Source organism: Salvelinus alpinus, chromosome 21, assembly GCF_045679555.1.
Source record: "Salvelinus alpinus chromosome 21, SLU_Salpinus.1, whole genome shotgun sequence".
Classification (NCBI taxonomy): Eukaryota; Metazoa; Chordata; class Actinopteri; order Salmoniformes; family Salmonidae; genus Salvelinus; species Salvelinus alpinus.
The window spans coordinates 16,436,539-16,458,117 of NC_092106.1; the positions used below are offsets into that span (position 1 = coordinate 16,436,539).

Here is a 21,579-nt window from a genome sequence, read left to right on the forward strand (position 1 = left end):
GCGTTCACTAAAAGCAGACGAAATGTCAAAAAGTTCCGTAACAGTCAGTAGAAACATGTCAAACGATGTGTTGAATCAATCTTTAGAATGTTTTTAACATAAATCTTCAGTAACGTTCCAACCGGAGAAATACATTGACTTCAGATCTGCGATGGAACAGAGCTCCCTCTCATGTGAACGCGCATGGTCAGGTCATGATAGACCTGACTAATTCCTGTCTCCTTCGGCCCCACTTCACAGTAGAGGCATCAGACAAGGTTCTACAGACTGTTGACATCTAGTGGAAGCCGTAGGAAGTGCAAACTCATCCATATCCCAGTGTGTATTCAATAGGGGCTTGGTTGAAAATCGACCAACCTCAGAATTCCCACTTCCTGTTCGGATTTTTTCTCAGGTTTTTGCCTGCTATATGAGTTCTGTTATACTCACAGATATCATTCAGACAGTTTTAGAAACTTCAGAGTGTTTTCTGTCCAATACTAATAATAATATGAATATATTAGCAACTGGGACGGAGGAGCAGGCAGTTTACTATGGGCACCTCTGGGCACCTTTCATCCAAGCTACTCAATACTGCCCCTGCAGCCATAAGAAGTTAAAGCGTGATGAGGAGTGGAAAATGTACTTGTGAGGGTCCAGACGGCAGCATTAACGTTTGCCTTGTATTTGTCTCCATTCCATGCAGTCATTAAAAGAGACAACCGGCAGAATTGTTTTCAGAGCTTTCCCTTCCCTTCCACATACACCTTACCAGAACACAACGCAGAAAGGTACCGGTACAGAACCGGTTACATAGAATAAATGTTTCATTAAGTCATTGTTATGTGCCTCCTAAGAAGAGGTAGGTGCAGGAGTCAGGAGCAGGAGAGCAAGGAAGTCCCAGTAGCACAATGTTTATTTTAAAGTCCCAACACAACAACAACAGGTGGGGAAACACACCCAACGAAGTCGCCACACACAGGGAAATAACGTAACACACGGAGGAGAAACCTCTACTCCTAATTACAGTCCAAATGGTACAACGACCGTGAGAAGAAAAAAACCTGTGGCGCAAACACGCACCCCTAACAGAGCAAACAACAGCAAATAATCCTGCACAAAGCATAGCAAGCAGCGGAGGTTAATAAACACACCGAAATTAACTAATAGGACACAGGTGTAAACAATACAGACAGACACAAAAGAAAAGGAAAAATGGATCGGTGGCAGCTAGTAGGCCGGCGATGACGACCACCGAGCACCGCCCGAACAGGGAGAGGAGCCACCTTCGGTGTAAGTCGTGACAGTCATAGCCTAACAGTCATGAAGACCATCATCTACTAGCTGAAAATGATTTGCAATTTTAAAAAACATATCAATCTTTCCAAAAATGTATTTTATTCAGTCAAAGATTTGTAATCTTAGACATCATACCCAGAGCCCTATGAAGGCCCATACCTGAGCTGTAACATTACATAAGTGCACATGTAAGGACTGGAATATAATGGTGGACTTTTGGAGCGATCCCTCTGTGTAAAAATATGTACACACTTGCAAATGGCATCCAATACCCAATAGACAACTTAACTCATGGTTTTCCCATTCATCATTTCACAGTTAATCGTTGTTACTCTCCCTGGGGTATTTGGGTCCCAGTATTGGCAACAGTGACATCCCTATTGAAAGGTGTTTAAAATGAGTTAGTAGCCCTTTTTATGAACAAAAAATACTCTCCTACATTAGTGCTTTCTGGAATTCAGTCAATCCCACCATGTTCAAATGCACTGAGCGTGATTTCCAGGCTGTACACGATCCAGTCTCAACAAAAGTAAATATGACCAATCTTTTCTCTGAGATGAAGCTTAGCTATCCCCACTGTCAGTTTGACGGCTCAATTTGGTCATAACATACATCAAAACGAACAAACACAGACTCCGAAAAAAAGACTATCACAGTATAGTTTAAAAAACAGGAAATATGTACACCATATTAAAAGTACAGCTACACTCCTTGAGTAGTTGTTCCAATTCCATGATTAAGTAAGTGGCAATGCCTTGATTGAGAAATATCCAAATACAAAATATACAATGTTTGAGACAACAGTAAGTGTGTTAGCAGTTTCCATACTGCAGCAACATGTCTGTTACTGGCTACACATTAGCTACCTATTTCCCAGAGCTCATCTATGACATGAGGTCTTCACTGCACCGCAGGTCGCAGCATCAGCTCCTGGCTGTTTGGGGTACCTCTACATAACGCCTGCATTATTCCAGGTTAATGGACCATTTGTGAATGTCTAAGAACATAACCATTCAAGATTAAAGGTTGTGGTGTAATTCTCTTTCTACACCTTTGTTGAACTCCCGTTAAAATCCTGAGAGAACATGAGGGGTGAAAAGCCAGGGTTTCCCACTACTAAGCAGCACTACTAGGCAGGGCACAAAGTTCTCTAGCTCTAGCATCCAGGCCTGCAGAAATCAAACATATCAGTTGAAGGCATTTGAATCCCAATTCTCTTGGGCTGGAAGGGGCTGACAGTGCTAGGCTGGTGTGCCGGCCCTGCCCTACCTAGGCAATGGCAGGGGACACATAATGCTTCTGATCTAGGATCAGTGTACCATCCTCAATTTATGAAGGAGGTATGCAAAGCTGACCTTAGAGCAAGGACGGGCAACTCCAGTCCTCGGGGGCTGGGTTGGTGTCACACTTTTGCCCCAGCCCCAGATAACACACCTGACTCCAATAATCAACTAATTATGATCTTCAGTTTAGAATGCCATTAGTTTAATCAGCTGCGTTAGCTAGGGATGGGGAAGAAATGTGACACCACTCCGGCCCCTGAGGATTGGAGTCATCCTACTCCATACAGCCCTCAAACTCGACTCTGGACCTAGAAGCCAGTTCCACTGCATTTCTTTCATTGTTCCCTTCAAATCAGGGACTGATTTAAACCTGGGACACCAGGTGTGTGCAATTAATTATCAGGTAGAACAGAAAACTAGCAGGCTCCGGACCTCGTAGGGTAAGAGTACCCCTGCCATACAGCAGAAGCAGAGGGATTTCTGTCTTCAAGGCAAGAGTTCAAACGTCTCTTTCCCATTGTCTCTCTGGCTCATTGACGATAGGGCTGCGGAAAGGCAGGGACCTTGGGAGGCAAAATATATCTCATTGGGCAGCTTTATTGTCCATCATATCTGAGGAGAACACAGACAGAAAGAGACAGACAGACAGAAATTGGTGTAAGTTAGTAGGAGACAAGAATGAGTACAAATATGTGTGTGCAGACAGGTGATTGAGTGTTTGTGGCTCTAGTCTAATGTGTGTCTCTAACCTTGCAGTGTCTTGAGGACCTCGTTGGGCAGGTCATCCAGCTCCTGTAGGCTCATCAAGAGGTGAGTGACAGTGGCTTGACCATTTGACCTGCCAGTCTTCCAGCGCTCCAACGCCTTAAACCTGAAACCCAACACAAAACAAGTTGAGGGTCACATTTAGGGTCACATTATCTAAAAAAGAAATCATCACCAAAAATATGAATCAAAGAAAGTAAGTTATTGTACAATTATTGAATGATCGGTGAACCAAGAATGCGTCAATGAGAAATGCCCCAAATAATGGCTGGCAAGAAATATTAAGTTTAGTTTTAAGGGTCCAGATACTATATCTATCTACTGTACCTCTGCATAATGACATCCTCCTCACTGGCCTGTATATCGTCCAGCTCTTTGGAGGACAGGTCCAGGCAACCGATAGCCACCTGCTTCCACTCCTTCCCCTGCCGCTTAGCCACCTGCATCAGCTGCTTGGACGACACGTCTGGGACCTGCACTGTCCGCACTCCGTCTGGGGACAACAGAGGAACGTCAGACTTAAGGGTTTTATTCAGGGCGACTGAACAGCAACTCAACAGGAATAAGACCACACTATTAACAGCAAATGACACAATGGAAGTGTTCAAACCATCACCTGACTCATCTGCACATCGACGTCTCTTTTTGGGCAACTCTTCCTCTGATGTGCTTGTGCTTCTCTTCCTGTCTACAGAAGAGGAGAGAAAAAGCTACTTTGTCAATCAAAAGCTACTTTATGATTGGATGAAAAGTGCTTGTGTACAGAGAACTTGATATCTAGAACATACACTGGAATAAAGTGAACTGTTGATGCCGATATTGAGAGGGGCAAACAAAAATGACAAACTTACTATCTGTCAGTTTCCTTGGCTTTTCAACTGTATTGTCCACACAGTCACCTGAGAGGAAGATATATTAATATCCTGCACCTTAACCCACAACACATTACAGACAGATGCACAGCAGGTGTGTACGTACCTTCTCTGATGGTGGCTGACCACACAGTCTGGTCGGACTCTGTCTCTACGAGGGAGATCTTGAAAGGTGGGGGCTGCTCAAAGAACACCTCAAAATATCCCTTCAATTTAGTCACGGCCAGCGTGAACGGCAAGTCCTGCAGGACACCAAATACACACAACACAGATATATGAATAAATGCACATAGTACATACTGTACATACACTGAGTATACAAAACATTAAGAACACCTGCTCTTTCCATGACATTGACTGACCAGGTGAATCCAGGTGAAACCTATGATCCCTTATTGATGTCACTTGTTAAATCCACTTCAATCAGTCTAAATGAAGGGGAGGAGACGGGTCAAAGAATGATTTTTCAGCCTAGAGACAATTGAGACATGGATTGTGTATGTGTACTATTCAGAGGGTGAATGGGCAAGACAAAATATTTAAGTGCCTTTGAACAGGGTATGGTAGTAGGTGCCAGGCGCACCGGTTTGTGTCAAGAACTGCAACGCTGCCGAGTTTTTCACACTTAACAGTTTCCCATGTGTATCAAGAACGGTCAACCACCCAAATGACATCCAGCCAACTTGACACATCTGTGGGAAGTATTGGAGTTAACATAGGCCAGCATCCCTGTGGTACGTTTTCCATACCTTGTAGAGTCCCTGCCTCGACGAATTGAGGCTGTTCTGAGGGCAAAAGGGGGTGCAACTCAATAGGAAGGTGTTCTTAATGTTTTGTCCACTCAATGTACCGTATATACAGTTGAAGTCGGAAGTTTACATACACTTATGTTGGAGTCATTAAAGCTCGTTTTTCAACCACTCCACAAATTTCTTGTTAACAAACTGTAGTTTTGGCAAGTCGGTTAGGACATCTACTTTGTGCCTGACACAAGTAAGTTTTCCAACAATTCTTTACAGACAGATTATCTCACTTATATTTCACTGTATCACAATTCCAGTGGGTCAGAAGTTTACATACACTAAGTTGATTGTGACTTTAAACAGCTTGGGAAATTTCTGAAAATTACATTGTGGCTTTAGAAGCTTCTGATAGGCTGATTTACATCATTTGAGTCAATTGGAGGCATACCTGTGGATGTATTTCAAGGTCTACCGTCAAACAATTATTTTTTTCTGAGGTCTTGGGTGATTTCTTTAGATTTTCCCATGATGTCAAGCAAAGAGGCAGTGAGCCTCTTTACTTGACATCATGGGGATATCAAAAGAAATCAGCCAAGGCCTCAGAAAAAAAATTGTAGACCTCCACAAGTCTGGTTCATCCTTGGGAACAATTTCCAAACGCCTGAAGGTACCACGTTCATCTGTACAAATAAGAGTATGCATGTATAAACACCATGGGACCACGCAGCCGTCATACCACTCAGGAAGGAGACAGAACGTGTCTAGAGATTACCGTACTTTGGTGCGAAACACCATGGGACCACGCAGCATGGGACCACGCAGCCGTCATACCACTCAGGAAGGAGACAGAACGTGTCTAGAGATTACCGTACTTTGGTGCGAAAAGTGCAAATCAATCCCAGAACAACAGCAAAGGACCTTGTGAAGATGCTGGAGGAAACAGGTACAAAAGTATCTATATCCACAGTAAAACGAGTCCTATATCGACATAACCTGAAAGGCCGCTAAGCAAGGAAGAAGCCACTGCTCCAAAACCGCTATTAAAAAAGCCAGACTATGGTTTGCAACTGTCACGTTCTGACCATAGTTCTTGTGTGTTTTGCTTGTTTTAGTGTTGGTCAGGACGTGAGCTGGGTGGGCATTCTATGTTGTGTGGCTAGTTTGTCTGTTTCTATGTTTGGCCTAATATGGTTCTCAATCAGAGGCAGATGTTTTGTGTTGTCTCTGATTGGGAATCATATATAGGTGGCTTGTTTTGTGTTGGGATTTTGTGGGTGGTTGTTTCCTGTCTCTGTGTTTTCTCTGCACCAGATAGGGCTGTATCGGTTTGCCACATTTGTTATTTTGTATTGTGTTAAGTGTTCACGTTTATTCTTTCGTAATTAAACATGTTGAGCACAAGCTACGCTGCGTCTTGGTCCGATCCCTGCTACACCTCCTCTTCAGACGAAGAGGAGGAAGGCTGCCGTTACAGCAACTGCACATGGGGACAAAGATTGTACCTTTTGGAGATATGTCCTCTGGTCTGATGAAACAAAAATATAACTGTTTGGCCATAATAAACATCGTTATGTTTGGAAGAAAAAGACGGAGGCTTGCAAATCGAAGAACACCATCCCAACCGTGAAGCACGGGGTGAATACGTCATGTTCTGGGGGTGCTTTGCTGCAGGAGAGACTGGTGCACTTCAGAAAGTAGATGGCATCAAGAAAAATTATGTGGATATTTTGAAGCAACATCTCAAGACATCAGTCAGGAAGTTAAAGCTTGGGTCGCAAATGAGTCTTCCAAATGGACAATGACCCCAAGCATACTTCCAACGTTGTGGCAAAATGGCTTAAGGACAACAAAGTCAAGGTATTGGAGTGGCCATCACAAAGCCCTGACCTCAATCCTATAGAAAATTTGTGGGCAGAACTGAAAAAGCGTGTGCGAGCAAGGCGGCCTACAAACCTGACTCAATTACACTAGCGCTGTCAGGAGGAATGGGCCAAAATTCACCCAACTTTTGTGGAAAGCTTGTGGAAGGCTAACCTAAACGTTTGACCCAAGTTAAACAATTTAAAGGCAATGCTACCAAATACTAACTGAGTGTATGTAAACTTCTGACCCACTGGGAATGTGATGAAAGAAAGAAAAGCTGAAATAAGTCATTCTCTCTACTATTATACTGACATTTCACATTCTTAAAATAAAGTGGTGATCCTAACAGATCTAAGACAGGGAATATTTACTGGGATTAAATGACAGGAATTGTGAAAAACTGAGTTTAAATGTATTTGGCTAAGGTATATGTAAACTTCTGAGTTCAACTGTACTGTAGGTCAGTGCTTACTGGTTATGCAGTAATGGGTGAATGAACCCTCACCGCAGGGCTGATGTCTCCCTCTGGTTCACTCATGAGGCGGTACCTCCTCTCATCCAACTTACAGGTGGGTGGCTTCTCTACTTTCAGATAACGCTTGTTGGCACAACGCACCTCCTTCCCTATGTCCTGGAGTGAGGGAGGGGTAGAGGAGGAGAAAGAGAGGCAGAGAGACAAAGGAATAGATAGAAGTAGACCAGTGATTTACCATAGGTAAGTGAGAGATTCTAATAATGGTAACAATAGCGGGGATGACTATTCCCTGTTCAGGAAACCTGGGAGCTGGTGGACGGAGATGTTTTCCATGGTCAATTTGGTGTGTGATGGAAAACCTTTCTTATTGTTCCCCTAACGGTCAACAACTCCTTTCCCTGGCCAGTTAGGCAGGGTTAAATGGACTGTTCTGAAGCTGAGTGCTCTGATGTGGGTCTCTGCTAAGCTCAGGCATTCAGTCACTCAGCCATTCCCCTCACCACTGATACTACTATCACACTAATACACACACCACCAGCGCTCAAACCACATTTCAGGAACTGGGTGACATGTGACCAAAGAGACTGTAATATCACAGAATAGATATTGACTGTGGTCTATATTTGATATCACATGTTGTTACTATCCCAATATAAACCTACCAGTTGGAAAAACAGTCATTTTAACCAGTGTTGCCCACTGGGCTAGATTCAGATCTAATGTATGAGGTTTGGGGTTTCCATCTGAGATTTTCCTAGATACAGATACACAAATCAATACACAATCATCTGTTCATTAATATGCACCAATGCCCTCTGATACAGTGACAAATGAACTCATCTTGATCACCACACACACATACACACAAATAAACAGACCGCAGACTTCCAGTGTGACTTGTGATTTCCCTCAGTAGAGACCACAGTGTGAGTCAGAGTGCCAGGAGGTCAGGCCAGTGGGCATGACAATCCCTCTGATCATGTTCATTTCTTTGCTCTGACTCAGTAAGATGTTACTGTAATGATCCACACACACACACACACACACACACACACACACACACACACACACACACACACACACACACACACACACACACACACACACACACACACACACACACACACACACACACACACACACACACACACACACACACACCCTGTGTCCCTCTCACCTTAATGTCAGAGGAGTTGTTGGTGGCCAGGTAGATGCGAAAGGAGTAGGAGTTGTTCAGAGCCAGTTCCTTAAACACCAGAACCACCCCGTGGTGCTCTACAGACTTGCTGCTCTGGACAATGGGCCCCACCGGGGACAGGGACGACACACGCCACTTTACATGGCTGCCAGAGTGGTCTACCGAGGGCTCGATCACCGGACAGCTGTCCTTCATATGCAGGACACTGAAGGTCATTTCACTGTCGGGGTCAGCGAGGCAGAGGAAGTGAGGGAACTGGATGGAGGTGAGGATGGATGAGGGGCTGTTGACACAGTCCACGTTGAAGATGGGCCCAGCGAACCTCCAGGAGTCCCTGAGGAACATGCCGAACTTGGACCAGGACAGGACCGAGTAGCGGATCAGTACTCTCTCTGACACCTCAAACACCAGGCCGGTGACGGAGCACTCATATGTCCCCTCTCCCTCCAGCTGCACCCTGACACACAGAACCAGAGATGGACAGACTCATACCAGTCACAGACACTCAGCAGGAGAGGCATTAGTGGTTTGGGGATTTATTTTTATTTTTAAAGAGAGGTTACTTACTTAGTAAGCAAGAGAGAAAAGAGAGAGAGAGAGAGAGAAGGAGAGTCTGAGTGAGAAAGAGAAGGAACGAGGCTACAGGTAGAACAGCTACTCACTGTAGGCGTCCTTTAGAGATCCTCCTGGGAGTAACCAGTTCATTGCCTTGACTCTGATTGAGAAACAGACATGGTACTAAGATTAGCCCCTGTTCCTCCAGTGAGTCTACAGCCATACTGTATGTCTCTGAAGCTTTATTACACAACTATCATTCAATTCCACAATCAAACAAATGTACTTACCCGCTGGACAGCCTTGCATTTTTCACAGCATGGCTTGGGGGGCACATCTGACAAAGGAGAGGTCAAAAGTCAAACTAGGCACTCCCTCTAGGGGAGTACTCTACCTCTCAGACTATGATTTGCAGACACATTTTCATAAACCTATGAATGCACCCAGATATCCTCTCTCTAGCCTTTCAACCATTACAATCTCCTTTGTCTAGGATAGCTCGACATTTTGTGGAAAAAGCTAAACATTTGGTAGTAGAATGACTTGTCAAACTGGGGATACCTTTAGCAAGGGAATCCTCTGCATCAGGTTGAGGAGCCGACTCTGACTCTGTGGAGAGATAAGTTACTCCTCATGAAGGAAGTTGGGGGAGAGGAGCAATCGTTCTACTCAGGACATTCTGAGGTGAAAGAGGCTATTCTGTATCTGTATTTCAGAGGCAGGATAAGGCAGATATAGGCATTGTGTCTGACGTTTTAGTTCCCACTCACCATTACAGGAACCCTCAACGTCAGGCTCCTCGGATTCTACTGGGACAAGACAAAATATAATACAATTATTTCTAAAAAAAAAGATCCTAACTGACTGAGTAAAGACACAAGCCAGGTGCTGGTGTGACCGTGTATCATCACAGATTGTAAATTATTTTGATGAAGCTGACAGAACAAGGGCTGTGTTTTTCTCACCTCCTTCTTCTTTCTCAGCAGAGCCGTCTGTTGAAAGACAAACAGAGAGAACGTTATGTTAAAGGGTGGGATAAAGCCTGAAGATTCATACTGTGATGGAGAGTTTTTGATCTCTAGCAGCCGCTCACCAGAATCCTCCTCCTCCTCTTCGTCCTCCTCTTCTTCAGAACTCTCCTCTGTAGATGTCCCTGCATTGTCTGTCAGAAAAATCCATAGGACACGGAGGGATGAACTTTGAAAACGTTTCTCATTCTAAGTGTACTTTCAAATAAAGAGGGGTGAGGGAAATTGATTGGTAGTTCAAACATGACTTGAGAGGGGGTCTATATGCCTATATGCAGCTCAGAGACCATTAGAGTTCTGTTCGAGTAGTGTTCACGGGGGGGGGGTGGCTTCTCTTTGAGTGAAACCTCACTCTATACGAGGAAAATACAAACATACTGCAAAGGTGTGTCCATCTGAGCCACTGTTATCATTTTCAGTCAGATTATCTGTAGGGGTTAATATGGAATTAGGAACTCTCCTCTCTCCATCTTTCCACCCCACTTTACCCATAATGCAGAGAGGTTTACAGTAACCTGGGGCGGCAGGTAGCCTAGTGGTTAGAGCGTTGGGCTTGGAACCAAAAGTTTGCTGGATGGAATCCCTGAGCTGACATGGTAAAAATCTGTCGTTCTGCCCCTGAACAAGGCAGTTAACCCACTGTTCCCCGGTAGGCCGTCATTGTAAATAAGAATTTGTTCTTAACTGACTTGGCTAGCTAAATAAAACATGTAAAAACCCCAGGGGACTGGCCCTCTGTGGGACCTGCCCCAAACAACTCCAGCCCATCCCCTGAGAGTTTTCTGAAGGATGTCTACCCTAGGCCTATTACTAAGAAACGGCAGAAAAAGAATATCATACATTATCGATTTGTAGCCTTTTATTTACTGTCTGACTGAGCATTATCTAAATATTGCACTTCTGTTGTCAAACTGTGACTAAGTTCATTCTGATGAGCTCATCAGTGTATTCCGTCTTCACTCACATCACACCACATTGCTCATCTGAAACTTCCACTCTGATTCCTCACTAATGTAGATGAATGCAAACTGGATACAGTATGTATATGAGCGTGTTGTAATTCGGTGATATGTCTGTGGTTTTTCTATGTATAGTGCTGAGGGCCCCTGTGTCAGAGCTGTAACTTTACAGAAGCAGATATTCTCATTCAGAAATTCAGAATGACTTATACATTGTATGCTTCATACTGTAAGTGCATCTAAAGTAGGGCTGTAATGATTGTGTAACGATTAATTGCCATGCAAATGGTCACAATTACTGCTATGATTGTCATTTTTGTAGAATTTTTATATATTTTGTAATGCATCATAATGCCACTTTGAAAATAAGCTACGGGATACCTAATGAATACAACACAGCTTTGGCGAAAATTTCTCAAAAGCAAATGTTTTTGACTTCTTGGAACTTCTGTAAATCAAGCTTTTCCACCCAAATCATTGTAAAATTATTACCAACTTTACCCTTTTCATGTTAAAATAAAAAAACTGCTACTGGGTAAACTATATCTACTTGAAAATAAAGTTGAATCTCCCTATCTTAAAATTAATGTATTAAGAATATATCTTTTTTCACGGTTATTATCAATAATTGTCCTAATCTAAAGTGAAACTATGGCCTACCTGGTAAGATAGAGTGAAGTGAAGTGAACTGGTGCCCTGGTGTACAGACATGGCTAGCTCCAGGGGTGTCTGTACCCAGCAGGAGTGAGTCTGGGTCAGGCCTTCTAGCTGAGAGCCTGGCATTGGCAGAGGGGAAGCTAATAGATGGAGCCTGTCCTCTCTGGGGCAGGGAGCCTCATCTCAGACTGAGAACCAGCCAGGTCTCTCTCTCTGCTCTACAAACGTCCCTCTCTCTTGCTCGTTCTCCCTCCCTCTCCCCTTATCTCTTTCCCCCCCATCTCTCCATCTGTGTTCTCATATGCCTCCAATCGCTCTCTGCCTCATCTAACATCCACTCCGTCTACTCTCAGACAGCCTGCTTTATCAGCCCAATGTACATCTCACACACACACACACACACACACACACACACACACACACACACACACACACACACACACACACACACACACACACACACACACACACACACACACACACACACACACACACACACACACACACACACACACACACACACACACACACACAGAGAGAGATATTGTTACTGGTGTTGACTGCCATCTGCTGGTCTAATTAAAGATCACATTAATTCAGAACTTGTTGCCACATGAGACAAAACAAAACATTTCATGCACAATCAAACAAAGACCGAACGGTGCTTACCCTTCTGGTCAGGGGCAGGGATGTCTCCATCTCTGTTGGTTAAAAGAGAAAGGAAATGATAAGTACATCCCAAGACGTTATCAAAATGGAATTAAGAGAATACAACTTCAGTTTATGGACCAGTGGGGGAGGGGATTATGGGTGTGGAGAAGAGGGGGTGGAGCTGAACTGTCCAGCTGCAGACCCATCTCTGTCTTCACTTCCTCTCTCAGATGTACAGACAAATGCTCATTCAACTGAGGCACAAAAACAGGAAGTGGAGAAGCTGCCAAAATCTCACGTTCATGACATCAGCCCATCCTCCAGTGTGGTGTGGAACCCCCACCCCATACATACTGACCCAGTTTTACACACTAGCGTTGGACGGCTGGTACTGCAAAGCCATGGAAAGGAACTGGCCGATAATAGTGCTTGTGATCATAAACCGTAAGTTCTTAAAGAGACAGTATCAGAAAACATCAAAAGTTGATCTAACATCAAGACACAAAGGGAAGGGTTTTGCAGTTAGCAGTGTTACAGGTTTATATAACCCATAATAATGTGTATCATCCAGAGGTTGTCTCTCAGCCTCAGACAAAGCGTGCCGCTTGGTGATTCAGTCTGTGACTTGTGTGAACAAGTTCAGCATGCACAGAGAACTAGGTCAACAGTATGTATTTTTTTTATTTTACTCCAACGTAAAAATACTGCCCTTAGGTGATCAAAAGCCAGAGTAGACTCAAGTGTAGTCTTTAGTCCCTTACCACAGAGGAGATTAGGAATATAGTAAAAACACTTTACTAAGTTGGCATGTGTTTACAACCTCTTTGATAATAAGAAAGTAATTAATCATGATAACTGTGCATGGTGCCTGCAGATAAGGTCCTGAAACAATGATTGAATTGTGACCAAAATGCATAGGCCATTTCTAGTTCTGTGTCGTGAATATTGTCACTCTTTTAGATTTAATGAAACCTGACAAGCTAGTGGTCCTCATCCTCATTGTCCTCAGACAGGAGTACAGGAAAAACTGTTTACTTTTCAAGGTCAATGTTCGACACAGCCAACAGGTTTCTGTATCACAACACAACTGTTATACATTTCCATGGCAGTCATATTCACACATGTACTCTGCCCGTGACTTTCTGTCACGCCCTGATCTGTTTCACCTGTCTTTGTGATTGTCTCCACCCACCTCCAGGTGTCACCCGTTTTCCCCATTATTCCCAGGGTATTTATTCCTGTGTTCTCTGTTTGTCTGTCAGTTCACCTTGTCTTGTTTAGTCAACCAGCGTGTTTTTCCGTGCTTCTGCTTTTTCCCTGTCTGCTTTTCTAGTCTTCCTGGTTTTGACCTTTTGCCTGCCGTGACCTTGAGCCTGCCTGCCTCCCTGTACCGTTTGGAACTCTGACCTGGTTATGAATTTTTGCCTGTCCTCAACCTGCCCCTTGTTGTTTAATAAATATCAGAGACTCAAACCATCTGCATCTGGGTCTCGCCCTGTGTTATTATACTTTCAGCCTCTATCCATCTCTCTGTCAATTCTTTCTCTTTATTTCTCTTTGCCCTCTCTTCAACCCTGGCCTCTCACCATCTCTTACTTCTCTCCCACTCATACAAAACAAAACCCTCCCCTTCCTTTCTTGTCTCTCTCACCCCTTCTCTCTCTGTCTGTGTCTCTGTGGTGCGATAAGGCCACAGTTTTTGCATGTTTCCTACAGCCTTACATGAGCACACTGAAAGCCTGTGAACAAGAGATAGGCAATAGTCAGTTAGTTCTAGTGCTATAGTTTTTGTCACAGCTCCAATTTAGCCTTGTGTACCTCAGTAGGTTAACATATCACACACCTTCAGTCACAACATTAATGATACACTAAACTGTCAAGTATGAGGATAAAACGTTATGCCTTCATGAGGGGTCATTTATTCTGCAGGTATTGTGCATTGTATATTTATGTATACTGAACAAAAATATAAACTCAACATTTCAACGATTTTACTGAGTTACAGTTCATATAAGGAAATCAGTCAATTTAAATAAATACATTTAGGCTCACCTACTCGGGAGCAAGGTCCACCCACTGGGGAAACAGGCCTAGCCAATCAGAATTAGTTTTTCCCCGCAAAAGGTCTTTATTACAGACAGAAATACTCCTCCGTTTCATCAGCTGTCCGTGTGGCTGGTCTCAGATGATCCTGCAGGTGAAGAAGCCAGATGTGGAGGTCCTGGGCTGGCTTGGTTACATGTGGTCTGCGGTTGGACGTACTGCCAAATTCTCCAAAACAACGTTGGAGGCAGCTTATGGTAGAGAAATGAACATTCTATTCTCTGGCAACAGCTCTGGTGGACATTCCTGCAGGGAGCAAGGCCCACCCACTGGGGATCCAGGCCCAGCCAATCAGATGATCCCGCAGGTGAAGAAGGCAGATGTGGTGGTCCTGGGCTGGCTACACGTGGTCTGCAGTTGTGAGGCCGCTTGACCGTACTGCCAAATTCTCTAAAACAACTTATGTTAAAGAAATGAACATCAAATTCTCTGGCAACAGTTCTGGTGGACATTCCTGCAGTCAGCATGCCAATTACACGCTCCCTCAAAACTTGATACATGTGGCATTGTGTTGTGTGACAAAACTGCACATTTTAGAGTGGCCTTTTATTGTCCCCAGCACATGGTACACCTGTGTAATGACCATGCGGTTTAATTGGCTTCTTGATATGCCACACCTGTCAGGTGGATGGATTATCTTGGCAAAGGAAAAATGCTCACTAACAGGGATGTAAACATATTTGTGCACAAAATTTGAGAGAAATAAGCTTTTTGTGTGAATGAAACATTTCTGTGATCTTTTATTTCAGCTCATGAAACATCGGACCAACACTTTACATGTTGCATTTATGTTTTTGTTCAGTATAATTGAATATCTACAATACCAGTCAAAAGTTTGGACACATACCTACTCATTATTTAATACACATTGTAGAATACTAGTGAAGACATCAAAACAATGAAATAACACATATGGAATCATGTAGTAACCAAAAAAGTGTTAAACAAATGTTTGAGATTCTTCAAAGTACCCACCCATTGCCTTGATGACAGCTTTGCACACCGTTCGCATTCTTTCAACCAGCTTCATGGGGTAGTCACCTGGTACGCATTTCAATTAGGTGTGCCCTGTTAAAAGTTAATTTTTGGAATTTCTTTCCTTCTTTATGCATTTAAGACAATCAGTTGTGTTGTGACAAGGAATACAAGGTATACAGAAGATAGCCCTATTTGGTAAAAGACCAAGTCCATATTATGACAAGAACAGCTCAAATAAGCAAAGAGAAATGACAGTCCATCATTATTTTAAGACAGGAAGGTCAGTCAATACAGAACATTTCAAGAACTTTGAAAGTTTCTTCAAGTGCAATCACAAAAACCATCAAGCGCTACAGTATGATGAAACTGGCTCTCATGAGGACCGCCACAGGAAAGGAAGACCCAAAGTTACCTCTGCTGCAGAAGATAAATTCATTAGAGTTACCAGCCTCAGAAATTGCAGCCCAAATAAATGCTTCACTGAGTTCAAGTAACAAACACATCTCACCATCAACTGTTCAGAGGAGAATGCGTCAATCAGGCCTTCATGGTCGAAATTGCTGCCAAGAAACCACTACTAAAGGACACCAATGAGAAGAAGAGACTTGCTTGGGCCAAGAAACACGAGCAATGGACATTAGACCGGTGGAAATCTGTCCTTTGGTCTGATGAGTCCAAATTTTAGATTTTTGGTTCCAACCGCTGTGTCTTTGTGAGACAGAGTAGGTGAACGGATGATCTCCACATGTGTGGTTCCCACCGTGAAGCATGGAGGAGGAGGTGTGATGGTGTGCGGTTGCTTTGGTGGTGACACTGTCGGTGATTTATTTAGAATTCAAGGCACACTTAACCAGCATGGCTACCACAGCATTCTGCAGCGATACGCCATCCCATCTGGTTTGCACTATCATTTGTTTTTCAACAGGACAATGACCCAACACACCTCCAGGCTGTGTAAGGCCTATTTGACCAAGAAGGAGTGTGATGGAGTGCTACATCAGATGACCTGGCCTCCACAATCACCCGACCTCAACCCAATTAAGATGGTTTGGGATGAGTTGGACCTCAGAGTGAAGGAAAAGCAGCCATCAAGTGCTCAGCATATGAGGGAACTCCTTCAAGACAGTTGGAAAAGCATTCCAGGTTAAGCTTGTTGAGAGAATGCCAAGAGTGTGCAAAGCTATCATCGAGACAAAGGGTGGCTACTTTGAAGAATCTTAAATTGTTTTTTGTTTGTCACATCGATATAAATGATTCGGGAGGCAGACGCAGGAATGCGTAATATGGGTTTTTATTAAGCCCCAAATTACGGCAACGAAGACCAAACAAACACATAACAAAAACACAGGGTTGAAACCCAAACAAAAGAGCGAGGAGTATCTCGAATAAATAACACAAGCGCACAATGATTATCACACGGGACGAGACCCGTAATCATCTGCACAATCCACAAGGGCACAAAAACCCAAAACACACAGCACAGGTACTTACACGCACCAACGGCCATAGTAACAATAATGGACAGCACCATGGTGAACAAAGGGCACATATATACAAACACAATCAGTGGGAATAGGGGCCAGGTGTGAGCAATGAAAGTTCCAGAGGAATCCGTGACATTGTTTAACACTTTTTGGGTTACAACATGATCCCATATGTGTTATTTCAAAGTTTTGATGTCTTAACTATTATTCTACAATGTAGAAAGTAGTACAAATAAAGAAAAACCCTGGAATGAGCTGGTGTGTCAAACTTTTGACTGGTACTGTATATATGTCAGCACTTCGGTGACACTCAAGCCTCTTCAGTGATTTGAGCGTTGAATTGTCTAACCAGAATGTTGATTATTTAAGTCAGTGGCAAAAGGGTGTGGCATGGTGGCAAGGTGCCAAATGTGTCTTGTTTCTCCAGCAGCCTGTGGTGTGATAGAAAACCAGGAAACCACAATAACTATTGACCTAGTGTTCCCCTTGGATATAAGTCACCATCTATCACCTTTAACTGCCCTGGGGCTCATGGTTACTCACCACACAAACACTATTCATCATTTACTACACAAAGGGGACAATGTAGAACGTTTTCTACATTTCTACAACTACATTTTACGGTATAAAACATTACAATAATTGTAGTAACACTGTGGTTACAGAAGTGATATGGGTTAAAAAATAAATAGTCCTTGACTATCAAGCTTCACTGGAAAAAGTCCCAATAGCCTAATTCAAGACGATTATATGATACATGGTATGGTATATACCATATATGGTATATTATTTGGTACATCGATGCTCCTATACATATAACAACGAAGCTAGTTTACCTTTACTATATTCAAGCACTTTCACATGGCAGGTGTTTAATGAAGAACGACCTGGCTGGCACGCTTTTAAACAGCTGAAACAATGCATCTTGAGACAAAATAGCCTAACTCTGGCAGTGAAAAATGCAGTGGTGAAGGACGGATACACGCAAGTGGTTTCGTTTTCAAGTTAAAAGAGACGGTTTTATTGAGAACCCAAAAATGATTGTTGCATTGTGTTGGCCTACAGAATAACATCGTTCTATAGTTGTAACTCGCCGTATAGCCATATTGCTTGGGCGATGGGCATGTTTGTGTTATGATCAGTCAACAACACAGCATCTTGTGCGTTACAACGCGATCATGGCGTCCCCTCTCACTTTTGGGGTCTGTCTTCAATAAAATAAAAATACATGGTTGCAACTATTTTGGGTCTTATATGTTTTTTTATAAATCGAGAACTAAGTTACCAGCTAAGGGTAGCAAGCAGCAACAACAAAGGAAGAGCTCTTTCCGGATTCGACAGAACATTGCGGCGCACATATTTGTCAGTGTGAATGCAACCTCATGCATATATAGGCTACGTGCAAGACTAAATCTCGCCATTATTTGGCTATGTATTTAAGATGCTTACCCTTCATCCAGGTTACAAGCGGCTCCGCAGCTCGCCATCCTCGCCACCATCATGTGCCCTTTGAGGAACTTAAACCTTAGGTTTTGATTTGGTCGTTTTTGCTTCACGGTCGTGATGTTCCGTGATAGCACCTGCCTGTCTCTCTGTCAGAAATCATCTCCTTTTAAAATTATACCTTGACTTTACATCAAATAGGACGATGTAAGCTCTCAAAACAAATACACTCTCCCATAGTAGGCATAGGTTTAGTTTAGGCTAAAATATGCTGATTTTACTACCATGTAGTACATGGATGTCTTATTGTCTACAATTCAAAATGATTTAGAAATAGCTGCAAAAGCTCAGCCCTGGAGCAATAAAAGTGCGCACGAACAGCTCAGTGGGAGGAGTATATTATCCCGCCAATTAGTTTGGGCCAATGATTTACATAACTCTAGTCCGCTTTTTCATTGAAACAAGACGCCTGGCTGCATGGCTCTTCTGGGTTTCTTTCCCGTCAATTCTGATCAATGAGAACTCTGATTACTATGGTGGGGACATTACATATATACCACAAGGAAGATTATCTGGGCTGCCAAAATGATTTTAATTATTGAAGATGACTAAAGTTTACAGCTTTCATGCTAAAATACGGCTACTGATACTAAAATAAATTGTCATACTGCTGCCACATTGTATTAAATGGGCAGACCTTTTGATATCTAGGCGTTAAGTTGTAGATATTTCTCACCCTTTCTTTGTAACATTGTATCTATATCTAGGGGACTCCCGAATGGCGCAGCGGTCTAATGCACTGCATCTCAGTACTTGAGGCGTCACTATAGACACAGCCTGGATACGAACCAGGGTATCACAACCGGCCGTGATTGGGAGTCCCATGGGGCGGCGCACAATTGGCCCAGCGTCGTCCGGATTTGGCCGGTGTATGTCATCATTGTAAATACGAATTTGTTCTTAACCGACTTGTCTAGTTAAATAAATGTTAAATAACCCAAAGTAGGTCAAGTCAATGGTCTCGTGTCAAAAGTTCATTTTTTTGCGGGAAAATATAAACCCGTAAGTCTGCAGTACACGAAACCAACCACTAGATATCGCAATCTACAATAAGAAAAACACAATGTTCTTTTGCCAGAGAAGTTCCCAGTTAACTATTTCTTGATCACGTCTATTGGCCAGTTCATCTTTACTTGAATAGAAAACCTAGAAGGCCTATCGCTAGTCTATTCTACAGAGTGAGAGTGTGCTGTGTGTGGGTGCCCCCCTCCCCAGCTCTTTCGGCTTTCCTGTCTTTCTCTGTGTGTGATGTCCAGGAACAGAGGAATGAGTGCAAGATCAAGGGCTTTCCTATCGATCTGGTGCTCATTTGGAGTGGATGAGTGAATCTCGTCTCCCATCTCTCCTTCTCCGGGACTACAGTTACTTGCACGTGTGTCTGTGTATGTGTCTGTCTGTGTCTGTGTGTATATATGTGTGCGGCAACAGACAGTGACAGAGAGTTGGAACAAACCGGGTGACCACAGATAAATTATACAGGTCTACAACCCTACAGGGAGAACTCAGCCCCTCAATGCAGGGACAAGACACACATTGAGCTGAGGCTGGATCAATACCTTGCCTGCCTGAGCTGCTGTGCTGGAGGAATCCAGAGAGGAGAGGAGACCTGAGTGGAGATCTGGGGGAGAGAGAGAAAGAGGCCTCTGGCTGCTCTGAGTGCTCTGTAATCTGTGTTGATGTACAGGGGCAGGGGAGAGGACTCTCAATCCACTGAAATTGCACTCTCATCCATTCATACTTCTCCTCTGGTGTAGAGTAACTGGAGAGAGGATTATACACACAGGCTGGGTCTTAATCTAGTGAAGTTGTTCTCACCCACTCCCACACCTGATGCTCACTCAGGGAAATCCACTTGTCAAACACACAGTCACAGTTTCCTGGGGGGACGCCCCTAGTATCTGTTGGTCTGGTGAAACACAACAGTAAGATTGCAAATGTTTAAGTAAATCCATGTCAAAATACCAACAGACCCTGTCCCTGGCCATGTGGACTGGAAACATACATTATGGATTTCAACAACTAAGTATGTGAGTAGATAAGTATAATGCATTGAGACAGGGTCCCTGGAACAAGGAATAAGCCTTTCTTTGTTTGAATGCTAAAGCAGCGGTGGGTAAGACAGGGCTTTTTAGGATGGACAGACCAGTTTGGAAAGAATGATGTCACCTACTCGAGGGGGTTAATTTGACCCTTGTTGTTCTGGGAAGAGGGCTGCTATCCCATTATCACACACACACAGGCATACACATACACACACACACACACACACACACACACACACACACACACACACACACACACACACACACACACACACACACACACACACACACACACACACACACACACACACACACACACACACACACACACATTATATATAACGAGGTATCCTCTTACTCTGGAGACAAGGGATGTCGTTTCCTCTCAACTCAGTTCCATTTCAATAGGCTCAGGGTTAATGATCATTGAACAGTGAACAAAAGATGCAGGTCTGCTGCACCCCTAAACACATCTAGCTATAGACTGTCTGACAGGGTCTGGACAAGATCCAGTCTTTTCAGTCTAGAGATGAGCCGTTGAGTCATGTCTCACAGTACTGAAGTTCACCGGTTAAAATATCCCCATAACAAAAGAGAGAGATACAGTACACATTTCAAGTGTGCAGGCCCATGCATGGGCTCTTTAAGTGAGATTCCAGAGTTGGTCCCCAGATCATCTTTAAGTTATCTTTCATATGTCAACTTTATGTTAATGGGGCTGACTTGTGGCATTCATGCAGTTATATGTGTGTCCCAAGGGCTGTGTGTGTGTGGATATGACACCTACACACTGATACTAAAGAGAGATCTAGACTTTGGTAACAGTCTCTCTCCCACCACAGAGGACTGGCTTTAATTGTTGTGCGTTCTCACATATTAACAGATTTCCTGTCTCTTGGCGTCCGTAAAAATGGGATGGAAGGATGGAGACAGTAATTTAGGAAGGAAGAAAAAAGAGAGAAGTCAGCATGGTCCCAAGGGAACTTTGATGTGAGTAACTCACCCCTCTCTCACCCTCCATCACAAACAACTTACATTTTTCCCCCTTTTTCCCACTGTATCTCTCTCTCTCTCTGACTTCCTCTTTCCTTCTCTCTCTCTCTCTCTCTCTGTTGTTGATTCTATGTTTCTGAGCCTTCAGG

General features: G+C 43.5%; 1 protein-coding gene across 2 annotated transcripts; it reads right to left on the minus strand.

Annotated features, from left to right (window-relative positions):
• Window positions 1–877: 877 nt before the first annotated feature.
• On the minus strand, window positions 878–18,714 carry LOC139547914 (uncharacterized). 2 transcript variants are annotated; one of them, XM_071357102.1, is made up of 16 exons: window positions 18,342–18,714; window positions 12,346–12,377; window positions 10,126–10,194; window positions 9,998–10,024; window positions 9,803–9,838; window positions 9,594–9,641; window positions 9,323–9,369; window positions 9,140–9,192; window positions 8,457–8,934; window positions 7,310–7,435; window positions 4,305–4,440; window positions 4,178–4,225; window positions 3,943–4,014; window positions 3,654–3,819; window positions 3,311–3,432; window positions 878–3,173 (listed from the first exon to the last, which is right to left on the minus strand). In XM_071357102.1, the coding sequence occupies exons 1-16, from the start codon at window positions 18,392–18,394 to the stop codon at window positions 3,145–3,147; spliced, it is 1,542 nt and encodes a 513-aa protein (XP_071213203.1). In that variant the 5' UTR covers window positions 18,395–18,714; the 3' UTR covers window positions 878–3,144. The 2 variants fall into 2 exon arrangements, with proteins under 2 accessions (XP_071213203.1, XP_071213202.1); XM_071357101.1 differs by having other exon boundaries at window positions 9,803–9,841.
• Between the last annotated feature and the right edge of the window lie 2,865 nt (window positions 18,715–21,579).

What these genes read in the sequence shown, in the direction of transcription:
- LOC139547914 (XM_071357101.1), bottom strand. Translation starts at nt 18,394, where the DNA reads ATGATGGTGGCGAGGATGGCGAGCTGCGGAGCCGCTTGTAACCTGGAT. An exon ending in GCCAAGGAAACTGACAGATA is followed by an intron (nt 4,015 to 4,177) that starts GTAAGTTTGTCA and finishes CCTCTTCTGTAG; the next exon opens with ACAGGAAGAGAAGCACAAGC. An exon ending in GAGGATGTCATTATGCAGAG is followed by an intron (nt 3,433 to 3,653) that starts GTACAGTAGATA and finishes GTTGGGTTTCAG; the next exon opens with GTTTAAGGCGTTGGAGCGCT.